Source organism: Entelurus aequoreus, linkage group LG04, assembly GCF_033978785.1.
Source record: "Entelurus aequoreus isolate RoL-2023_Sb linkage group LG04, RoL_Eaeq_v1.1, whole genome shotgun sequence".
NCBI classification, from domain to species: domain Eukaryota; kingdom Metazoa; phylum Chordata; class Actinopteri; order Syngnathiformes; family Syngnathidae; genus Entelurus; species Entelurus aequoreus.
The window spans coordinates 57430605-57443186 of NC_084734.1; the positions used below are offsets into that span (position 1 = coordinate 57430605).

The following is a 12582-nucleotide window of genomic DNA, read 5'->3' on the forward strand; positions in this document are numbered from 1 at the left end:
TTTTTTTTTTTAAATATCAAAGTAGTTTTTTTCAGGTACAGAATTTGTGGCCCTAACTTAGCTTCATATTTAAGATTCTTTAAGATGTGAAGAAATGAAGAGAAGAACAAACAAACCTGCTTGTTTTAGTAGAGCTGCTATTGCTGGGATCCTCATAAAGAAGGAGGGCCGAGAGAAAGAGAGAAAGAGAGAGAGAGAGAGAGAGAGAGAGAGAGAGAGAGAGAGAGAGAGAGAGAGAGAGAGAGAGAGAGAGAGAGAGAGAGAGAACTGCCCCCCAGCCCCAACGGAATTTACTTTTTTTGCAACTCTGCCCATAAAGTGACCTTGAGCTCAGTTTGTTTCGGCGAGACAACACACACCTTGTCTCTTCTGAGAAGTGTGTGTGTGTGTGTGTGTGTGTGTCATTGGATGGGAAAGATGAACCGAAGATCCACTAAAGACAAGGATGCTAACGGAGATCCAAGTGCGTCCAATGGCAAGAAGGTGGAACTGGGGAAGAAAGTTACTTTGCTCTCAGGGATCTCCGTCATCACGGGCACCATCATCGGTGCTGGCATCTTCATCTCTCCAAAGGGAATCCTCCAACATTCGGGCAGCGTTGGGATGTCTTTGATTGTGTGGATTGCTTGCGGTGTGCTTTCACTCTTTGGTGAGTTTCCCTTTGACTTTTCACAGGGTTGTTCGGAAACAAGTGATCACTCAAACAGGTTTACATGAAACTTATCATCAGTATGCAAAGCAAAAAACAGATTTTGGTTATGAAACAACCGATTAACAAGCTAGCCAAAATATATCATGAAGTTGTAACACTACAAACTAATACCAGCGGTGGAGACTGTCACATTTATTTAAAGGGGAACTGCACTTTTTGGGAATTTTGCCGATCGTTCACAATCATTATTGTACACATATTTTTGTACGATTTTATAGATGATAAAAAACGCTTGAAAGATGTGGCTAATGGGAGTCACCATTGTAGCCTTCAAAAACAACGTCAAAACCCTCCATTAACGTTTTACATACACACTGCAAGTCTATATATAATGTAGTAACAGACACCTTCATAACACTATGTACAATATTTACCGTATTTTGGTCATTTTAATTACAAACCCCGTTTCCATATGAGTTGGGAAATTGTGTTAGATGTAAATATAAACGGAATGCAATGATTTGCAAATCCTTTTCAACCCATATTCCTTGGGCAAGACACTTCACCCTTTGCCTCTGATGGCTGCTGGTAGCGCCTTGCATGGCAGCTCCCGCCATCAGTGTGTGAATGTGTGTGTGAATGGGTAAATGTGGAAATACTGTCAAAGCGCTTTGAGTACCTTGAAGGTAGAAAAGCGCTATACAAGTACAACCCATTTATCATTATTTATTATATTCAATTGAATGCACTACAAAGACAAGATATTTGATGTTCAAACTCATAAACTTTATTTTTTTTTGCAAATAATAATTAACTTAGAATTTCATGGCTGCAACACATGCCAAAGTAGTTGGGAAAGGGCATGTTCACCACTGTGTTACATGGCCTTTCCTTTTAACAACACTCAGTAAACGTTTGGGAACTGAGGAGACACATTTTTTAAGCTTCTCAGGTGGAATTCTTTCCCATTCTTGCTTGATGTACAGCTTAAGTTGTTCAACAGTCCGGGGGTCTCCGTTGTGGTATTTTAGGCTTCATAATGCGCCACACATTTTCAATGGGAGACAGGTCTGGACTACAGGCAGGCCAGTCTAGTACCCGCACTCTTTTACTATGAAGCCACGTTGATGTAACACGTGGCTTGGCATTGTCTTGCTGAAATAAGCAGTGGCGTCCATGGTAACGTTACTCGGATGGCAACATATGTTGCTCCAAAACCTGTATGTACCTTGCAGCATTAATGGCGCCTTCACAGATGTGTAAGTTACCCATGTCTTGGGCACTAATACACCCCCATACCATCACAGATGCTGGCTTTTCAACTTTGCGCCTATAACAATCCAGATGGTTCTTTTCCTCTTTGGTCCGGAGGACACGACGTCCACAGTTTCCAAAAACAATTTGAAATGTGGACTCGTCAGACCACAGAACACTTTTCCACTTTGTATCAGTCCATCTTAGATGAGCGCGGGCCCGGCGAAGCCGACTGCGTTTCTGGGTGTTGTTGATAAACAGTTTTCGCCTTGCATAGGACAGTTTTAACTTGCACTTACAGATGTAGCGACCAACTGTAGTTACTGACAGTGGGTTTCTGAAGTGTTCCTGAGCCCATGTGGTGATATCCTTTACACACTGATGTCGCTTGTTGACGCAGTACAGCCTGAGGGATCGAAGGTCACAGGCTTAGCTGCTTACGTGCAGTGATTTCTCCAGATTCTCTGAACCCTTTGATGATATTACGGACCGTAGATGGTGAAATCCCTAAATTCCTTGCAATAGCTGGTTGAGAAAGGTTTTTCTTAAACTGTTCAACAATTTGCTCATGCATTTGTTGACAAAGTGGTGACCCTCGCCCCATCCTTGTTTGTGAATGACTGAGCATTTCATGGAATCTATTTTTATACCCAATCATGGCACCCACCTGTTCCCAATTTGCCTGTTCACCAGTGGGATGTTCCAAATAAGTGTTTGATGAGCATTCCTCAACTTTATCAGTACTTATTGCCACCTTTCCCAACTTCTTTGTCACGTGTTGCTGGCATTGTCACGCCAAATTTCTTCCCCCTACAAACCCCCCCCCCCCCATTTACTTCCGGGGTCATTTCCTCTTACGTCATTTCCTCTTACGATAGCTCTTCGGCTTTGACTGCCCGTCGCTGGAAGGATACATGTTTTTTTTATTTTTTATAATATAGCGTTAACAAAACGTCTGTATTAATCGGACAAGTATTAATCAGACAAATTAACTTGAGGATATGGACATGGCATGGACTTCAAAAATGATAGACAGAACTTTTCATCAGTCTTGCTCCAACTTTCTCTGATTGCGGTTGTCTAATCAGTTTTGCAGTCTTGTCAGGATGGATGGATGGATGGATACTTTATTAATCTCCAAAATAAATTTACATTTCCAGCAGCGTAGAAAAACACACAGGAATGCAAGGTTTAAAAAATACAATAAAATAAATAAAAAAGTACGAAAATGGCATAACACGCTGAAGAATATACACGTACCAGACAGACACTGTGAACAACTAAAAACCCAAAACAAAGCCCAAAAAAGATAGTTTTTAAAATATATACAAAACAACTGGTGTCATCGTGCAAAAAATGTCACTGTGCAAAAAGACAGGGAACAGTGTGCAATTGTGTATAGTGACATCGTAATAAGTTTGTTTTATTGCTTTTGAGGTGTTGAAAAGCTGAATGGTGTGGGGGAGGAGTCATGGAACATTTCTTTAATTTCTACCATGGATTTTCAATTGGATTGAAATCCTGACTATTTGACATTGACCTTATGTATCTTTCTTCAAGTAAAGTTTTCAGTTTTTGCTCTATGGCAAGATTCCTTATTATCTTGAACATTATGTCATTATCCTCAAACATTCTTAGACTAATGGAATAAGAAAAGTGTCCAAAATGTCAACGTAAACTTGTGCATTTATTGAATATGTAATGACAGCCATCTCCCCACTGCCATTACCTGACATGAAGCCCTTATCATCAATGACTGTGGAAAGTTACATGTTTTCTTCAGGCAGTCGTCTTCATAAATCTCATTGGAAAGACATCACCTTGCACAAGGTGATTCATCACTGAATATGACTTTCATTCAGTCATCAATAGTCCTTGATTGCTTTTCCTTGAACCATTGTTACCTTGTTTTTTTCAGTTTAGATGTTAATGACAGCTTTTCTGTATTCAAATCTAATTTCACTTCGACAGCTTCTCACAGTTCGGTCACAGATGATGACTCAGTTTTCGGGTATTTGTTTAATTTGTTTTACTATGCATTTTTGGTTTTCAAGACATATTGCGTGAAGTTTTCTGTCTTGAAGCTTTGATGTTTTTCTTGGTCTACCAGTATGCTCGCCTTTTACAACCTTTCCATGGTGTTTGTACTTGGTCCAGATTTAAGACACAGCTGACTGTGAACAATCAACATCTTGAGCAACATTGCGTGATGAACTGCAGTCTATTTCCTAGGGCTGTGAATCTTTGGGTGTCCCACGATTCGATTCAAAATCGATTTTTTGTCAATTCAACGCGATTCTCGATTCAAAAACGATTTTTTCCCGATTCAAAACGATTCTCTATTCATTCAATACATAGGATTTCAGCAGGATCTACCCCAGTCTGCTGACATGCAAGCAGAGTAATAGATTTTTGTAAAAAGCTTTTATAATTGTAAAGGACAATGTTTTATCAACTGATTGCAATAATGTAAATTTGTTTTAACTATTAAATGAACCAAAAATATGACTTATTTTATCTTTGTGAAAATATTGGACACAGTGTGTTGTCAAGCTTATGAGATGGGATGCAAGTGTAAGCCACTGTGACACTATTGTTCTTTTTTTTTTTTTTAAATAAATGTCTAATGATAATGTCAATGAGGGATTTTTAATCACTGCTATGTTGAAATTGTAACTACTATTGATACAGTTGTTGATAATATTCATTTTTGTTTCACTACTTTTGGTTTGTGTCTCCTCTCAATTGCTCTGTTTATTGCAGTTCTGAGTGTTGCTGGGTCGGGTTTGGTTTTGGAATTGGATTGCATTGTTATGGTATTGCTGCGTATTGTTTTGTTGGATTGATTAATATTAAAAATGAGAATCGATTCTGAATCGCACAACGTGCGAATCGCGATTCGAATTCAAATCGATTTTTGACCACACCCCTACTATTTCCCCTGATGTTCCCAATTTTAAGATGGGGGATTTTTACTTGCTAAACCGAACATGGCTGAGATAGGCTCCAGCACCCCCTGGGACCCCGAAAGGGACAAGCGGTAGAAAATGGAAGGATAGATGGAACCCAAAATTTTTTCCTAAAGAAATGTTTTTTAACATATGTCCTGTCCAACCAGGCAGAACAAAACATTGGCTCTTTGTTATGGGCCAATTAAAGTCACTTTTAAATCTTTCCCCCGTTCCCCTTTGGGATCTTCGGATCATAACTGAGTTCACCTTCTGCCCATCTACAAGACTATTTAAAAAAGAAAAGGTGCAAACCAGGAAAGTGAAAGTATGGTCAGAAACATCTGTGCTCTCCCTGCAGGAAGGATTTGACTGCACTGACTGGGATGTGTACAAACAGTCCTCTAATGACTTGGATGAACTTACTGATGTCGTTTGCTCATATTCTGCCTTTTGTAGAGATATGATTATTTCCAGTAAAAGGGTTCAAATCTACCCCAATATTCAAACCATGGATCACAAAGTCAGTAAAGTACAGCATACCGCAAATTGCGTTTCAACCAATTTCTGTATCAGATCTTCAGTTGGCTTCCAAGGAGCTAAAACTTTAAATATAGAAAGTCCCAAAGAGAAGACAAGATGCTGCTAACTACCTTGGTTCAGCTTGGTCCATAAATTGAAAAGATGTTAAGATAGCCTTTTCACACACAAAAGTAAACAAGAGTCCTGGACCGGAGTATATTTGTGGTCGGAATACCTACTCAGACGTCTTCTGTCCAGGTGAGAGGCATGATCTATGATCTAGGAAAAACATACAGAGAGGAAGCAAGGAAGCAGCAGACCACTCGATGATGTAAACATAGACACACACGGAAATGATTACGGCACTGCTATCAATAGTTCGCCTGCGTTAGCGCTTATAATAACAATACTGTTGTGGTTTACTAGGGGAGGTGACGGCTCAGACACCAGGGGGCAGTATATACAATTATTTATTATATATATATATCCAATATATATAATAATAACAAACAATACTAATATAATAAACTAAGGAAATGGAGTGTGAACTAGATCCAAAAGGTAATGAGTGTGTAGTGTAAGACTATGTGTGTAGTTAGCTGAAGTGTGTTACCAAGTGTTGACGAGAGCAAACGAGGCAGTCCATGGGGCAGGCAGGTGATCCGGGGCGAGAGAGAGGCGTCAGAGTCCAGGGGCAAGCGAGTAGTCAAGGAACGAGAGAGGTAGTCGAAATCCAGGGCAACGGAAGGAAAACACTGCGGGCACAAGGAAGATGACAGAAGACAAATCAAACACGGGGAAGAATGACGGAGAGAGAGAGCAAAAGAGAGCATAAAGCTTCGCTTCCGGGTCACCATATGAGAACTAAGTTCCCACGTGCATCCACGGGTCCACTGGTCTTTTAAGCGGCTCGCCCTCATCAATTGCAGGTGTGTCGATTGCCAATCATAAGCAGGCTTGTAGCTGCGTGGGCGCGGTGCTCTCAGCGCGAGCATGGGCGTGTCCGGGCGCGCTGTCATCGGATCCTCCAAGTGCTCCCGCAGATGAGGGAGATGCAGACTGCGCGTGCGCCGTAACAAATCCCACCAATACTTGCTTAATATTCAAGTCACGAAATGTAAATGGAGTATTTTTGTTTGCGGTTTTTGAATGGTCATTTATTGGATTTTATTTGCGAAATAATGGAGCTTCCATTGGCTCCTCTGTAAGCAGACTTTTATTTTACGTTTATTTAATATTTAGAGTGTATCCATCCATCCATCTCAGCTGCATTCGGGCGGTAGGCGGGGTACTCCCTGGACAAGTCGCCACCTCATCACAGGGCCAACACAGATAGACAGACAACATTCACACTCACATTCACACACTAGGGCCAATTTAGTGTTACCAATCAGCCTATTTAGAAAAAAAAAATAAAAAAATCCATCCGTCGTCTTAATGATTGTGAACAATAGGCAAAATGCCCCCAAAATTGCAGTTCCCCTTTAAGCAAGGTGTTGTTTGATGCCATGTCGCAAACGCGCCTCGAAGGAGTGACCTCAGACGGTCAGCAGATTTGATCTTGCGTCAAAGCAACTTTATGGATTATTGTATCACTTAATTTTTTCACTTATTTGAGTGGATTATTATTAGCCTGTGGATTAATGGTTTGCTATGAGGATGGTTGATGAAGCACGGTAGCGGTGGTCGTGAATTAAGTGGCGTTCACTTGACTCTTATAAGCGTGCGTGACTTTGCGGGACTTTGGAGGATGAATTGTGGTGTTACAAACTTTCTTTCTTTCTTTCTTTCTTTTAGTTTATTTCGAACATGAACACATTTACATCATAATACATCACACAATTTCATATCATTTCATTTACATCATGCCCGAAAAGGAGTAGGAAGAAGCAAAGCTTATTTAATCCTACCCCTTTCCCACTTCAAAGCATTTACAATTATATAAAATCATTTACTGACCTTTTTATATAATAAAATAACATCTATGAATTAGTATATACAACAGTTTGTAATATGTAATTAATTAATTCAGTCATTATTAACATACTGAGATGAAGAATATTTTCAATAAGGTTGGAAGTTTTTCTCATAATTCTTCTTCTTTGTACTTTGTAAGCACTATTAATTTAAACAACCTCTTAAACTGGATCATGTCAGTACAATTTTTAACTTCTTTACTTAATCCATTCCATAATTTAATTCCACATACTGTTATGCTAAAAGTTTTAAGTGTTGTACGTGCATATAAATGTTTTAAATTATTTTTTCCTCTAAGGTTATATTTCTCCTCTTTAGTTGAGAAGAAATGTTGTACATTCTTTGGTAGCAGGTTATAGATTGCTTTGTACATCATTTTAGCTGTTTGCAATTTTACCAAATCACCAAACTTTAATATTTTTGACTTAATAAATAAAGGGTTTGTATGTTCTCTATATCCAACATTATGTATTATTCTAACTGATCTTTTTTGTAACATGGTTAACGTATGTAGCGCACATTTGTAGTTATTTCCCCATATTTCTGCACAATAAGTCAGATATGGTAACACTAGTGAGCAGTAGAGAATATGAAGTGATTTTTGGCCCAGGACGTGTTTTGTTTTATTCATTATTGAAATGTGTTTTGCTACCTTATGTTGTATGTTTTGTATATGAGATTTCCAGTTCATTTTATCATCTATTAATACTCCCAAAAATCTGGTTTCTTTTACCCTTTCGATGTCTACTCCGTCTATTTGTATTTGCGTATGATGCTCTTTCCTACTATTACCAAATAGCATTATTTAAGTTTTACTGAGATTCAAAGATAGTCTGTTTTTGTCAAACCGTCTTTTTAATTTGTTCATTTCTTCTGTTATTATTTGTATTATCTTCTGTGTGTTCTCTCCTGAACAGAAAGCAGTTGTATCATCTGCAAATAAAACGAACTTTAAGTCCTTTGTAACTTTACAAATGTCGTTTACTACTTTTGTGTGGTGTTGCTTTCTATTTGTAGTTATTACAAGCTGGCCATGTGTATGCAGAGGCAGCTGAAACAAATGTGACAATGTGTCATAATTACCACAGTCAGCTGCATAAAAAAATACCGATAGCAGTACCATTAATCCAGAAGCTTCACAGTCCAGGAAGACGGACCCAATTAGGAACCGGTACTAAAAAATACTGGTACTCGGTATACATCCCTATTTATGAGCCCCTATATACAGTATATTTGGTTGGTACTTATGGTTTATTTGTTAAATGAATAATAATCCTTGTGATTGACACAAGGTTTCATATCTGTAAACTGTAAGTAGGTTGGATGTAATTATTGAATATGATTCAAATCAGGAGTAAGATTACTAATTCAGTGTTGCTATTTGAGTAGGCCCCGGGCCTCTCTGCATTAGAAATGTTGGACCCTGAGGACAAAAAGGTTAAAAAAACCCTGCTAGATAAGATTGTGTACTATATCCTGAAATGAACTCTATAATGAAATGAACAGATAACCAGTGCAAGGATGCCAAAACGGGAGTATTAATAATAATAATAATAATAATTAGCTTATTGTCTCCGAGGAGAAATTTGTCTTGGACATCAAGACACAGCGTTTTACATGTATACATACATACATACAGTTCATCCGACAATACAGTGACGACAGTGAACAGTGCGCAGGTATATCATTTAGTTATGAGATCACACATTACACTCCCCCCGTATTGCACACCTCCTGTATTGCACTATCACAATATTGTACTCCTTATTATTGCATCCTGTTATTACAATAGTTTTATGTTGTTAAGTGCTTTGATTGCCAGCAGGACAAAGGAACATCTATACCTGTTGAGTTTGTATGTTGCTGTTCTGTACCGTTTACCATTTGGCATCAACAATTATGTGGGCTCTGTACCGAGGATGTCGTTGTGGCTTGTACAGCCCTTTGAGACACTTGTGATTTAGGGCTATATAAATAAACATTGATTGATTGATTGATTGATTGAACACAATTTCACTATGAAGTATGTGGTGTGGGTCACGGGTGATTTTAAGACCCTGCTTCCTCAGGGTCTTGTCGAATATTTCTTGATGGGAACAAGGGGGCTGCATGCCAATTATTTTACAAGCCCTCTTGATAAGGTTTTGAAGTTGGGTTTTGAGTTTGACAGACAGATTTCCAAACCCTGTGGAGATGCTATAACGGATGGCAGATTCAATGTTTGCCTTATAAAACAACATCATGATATTGCTTGCCACACCGTGGACCCTGAGCCTCCTCTGAAAGTGCAGGTGCTGGTTAATACCGGAGCAAACAGAGTTAACTTGGTTGGCCCAAGTTAACTGGGAATCAAAACAAATACCCAAGTACTTATAGGAGGACACCTGCTCCACTCTCTCCCCATGGATAATGATCGGGCTGTGAGTAGTATGACTGAATTTATGATTCACATTGTTCCATTTTTGTTTCCTCAGATTTCAGTGGTTTTGTAATTGTTCACTCTGATTCATCTAAAAAGTAACTACCACCACTTGTTTTATTTATTTATTTTAGTGTTTTGTGTCATGTCTGTTTTCTGTTTGTTTTTCTTCAAAACTAAACAACTGAATGAACTTCATCCAAGTCTGGTCAATGTTCTTTGAGTTTTCCTCTTTAGGGATGTGCATTAGAAGCAGATGGTGTACTTTTTCTCTGCAAAGCCACTTGATTGTAACTCATCTGTCAATATGGGGACGGCTTGGCGAAGTTGGTAGAGTGGCCGTGCCAGCAATCGGAGGGTTGCTGGTTACTGGGGTTCATCCCCACCTTCTACCATCCTAGTCACGTCCGTTGTGTCCTTGGGCAAGACACTTCACTCTTGCTCCTGATGGGTGCTGGTTAGCGCCTTGCATGGCAGCTCCTCCCATCAGTGTGTGAATGTGGAAATACTGTCAAAGCGCTTTGAGTACGCTATACAAGTATAACCCATTTATCATTTATTTATAATATGGTGAAACCTTTCAGTGATACAAATGTATTCAGGTATATTTATTACAAAGTAGGAATCACATACTTCAGTAACAACAGACAGAACTAGATAAGGCATTTTTTAGGTGTGCACAGCAAGCCTAAACTTGTAGGGGCAAAATTTCGCCACACGTGGTGTGTGTGTGACAATGCCAACAGGGCATTCCATTATTTACAGGGCATTCAATTGCAGAGTTGTATTGCATATAATAACATGATTTGATTTTGACAAAGTAAACTGCTTGAAAAAAATTTGGGAAATAAGCAATTTATGATTTATTTCCAATATACAACGCATGGTATTGCATTGCATTAAATGAGAAAAAATGGCCGCCACGTAAGCATGTGGCTTAGCATGACTGCTACAGCATATCTAGTTTTGTATCGATGTCCGATAACATTCTTACTGTCCTCAACCCAAATCTCCTGTGCGCTACAGTACGTGCTCTCACTGGATTTGCTTATGACATTATTCTTAAAGCAACAGTACTACATTTACCAGGGAACATCATTCCACATAAAAGACAGCCGTTAACGGACCTAATTACAAGAAAATAAAATCACCATCCTTTACACTGCTTATGGTTGAGGCATTTTGTAGGATGATGTCATTTCTTCTTCAATGTTACAAATCTTACAAAAATCATGAGGACGTGTGACCTGTCTGCTGTTCTTTTTTTTTTTGAGAACTTTTGTTTATTGATTTTCAGACACATATAATTGACATGAGTTGTCGAACATACATCAAATTCTGTTTTTCCCCCCCAAATACACATTATATATATGTATATATATAGTACAGGAAAAAAGTTTGGACACACCTTCTAATTCAATGCGTTTTCTTTATTTTCATGAGTATTTACATTGTAGATTGTCACTGAAGGCATCAACACTATGAATGAACACGTGGAGTTATGTACATAACAAAATAAGGTGAAATAACTGAAAACATGTTTTATATTCTAGTTTCTTCAAAACAGCCACCCTTTGCTCTGATTACTGCTTTGCACACTCTTGGCATTCTCTCGATGAGCTTCAAGAGGTAGTCACCTGGAATGGTTTTCACTTCACAGGTGTGCCTGAATATACATACATAACATACATACACAGTATATATGTCTGAATGGATGATAAATGGGTTGTACTGTCAGGTAGTTCTGTGAAACTAATATGTCCTTTCTGTCTTTTTAGGAGCTTTGTCTTATGCGGAGCTGGGAACTTGCATTCGGAAATCTGGTGGACATTACACATACTTACTGGAGGCTTTTGGCCCAGAGGTGGCTTTCGTAAATCTGTGGGCCAACCTCGTGGCTATCAGGTAGTGTCATTTTCACATCTTACGTTCTGCCTAAAGCTACATTAAAAGTGGAGACTGCTCAGTGTGTAAACGATCAGCCATAACATTCTGCTGTAGATGTGAGTGTATGTATTACTACTACTATATATTATATAGTAACTCACCTGATTAATTACAAAAAATATTGCATGAGTCATGTACACACTTAGATTAATCATGTAATTTTATTTTGACCATACAAATTATTTTACCTTAAATATATACATGTATACATTTGTGTAAATACATCTGTGTACATCTCAATATATATATATACATTTCTCTCTCTCTCTCTCTCTCTCTCTCTCTCTCTCTCTCTCTCTCTCTCTCTCTCTCTCTCTCTCTCTCTCTCTCTCTCTCTCTCTCTCTCTCTCTCTCTCTCTCTCTCTCTATATATATATATATATATATATACAGGTATATATATATATACATATACACCTCTCTCTCTCTCATATACACTACCGTTCAAAAGTTTGGGGTCACATTGAAATGTCCTTATTTTTGAAGGAAAAGCACTGTACTTTTTAGTGAAGATAACTTTAAACTAGTCTTAACTTTAAAGAAATACACTCTATACATTGCTAATGTGGTAAATGACTATTCTAGCTGCAAATGTCTGGTTTTTGGTGCAATATCTACATAGGTGTATAGAGGCCCATTTCCAACAACTATCACTCCAGTGTTCTAATGGTACAATGTGTTTGCTCATTGGCTCAGAAGGCTAATTGATGATTAGAAAACCCTTGTGCAATCATGTTTGCACATCTGAAAACAGTTTAGCTTGTTACAGAAGCTACAAAACTGACCTTCCTTTGAGCAGATTGAGTTTCTGGAGCATCACATTTGTGGGGTCAATTAAACGCTCAAAATGGCCAGAAAAAGAG

The 12582-nt window shown here is 38.5% G+C and overlaps 1 protein-coding gene across 1 annotated transcript in view; it reads left to right on the top strand.

Annotated features, from left to right (window-relative positions):
* Positions 1-294: 294 nt before the first annotated feature.
* The window catches only part of slc7a11 (solute carrier family 7 member 11), a 55544-nt gene continuing 43256 nt past the window's right edge, over positions 295-12582 (top strand). Inside the window, exons 1-2 of the mRNA XM_062045336.1 lie at positions 295-649; positions 11551-11677. Coding sequence (XP_061901320.1) covers positions 409-649; positions 11551-11677 — 368 coding nt within the window. The 5' untranslated portion in view covers positions 295-408. The remainder of the gene's footprint in view (positions 650-11550; positions 11678-12582) is intronic.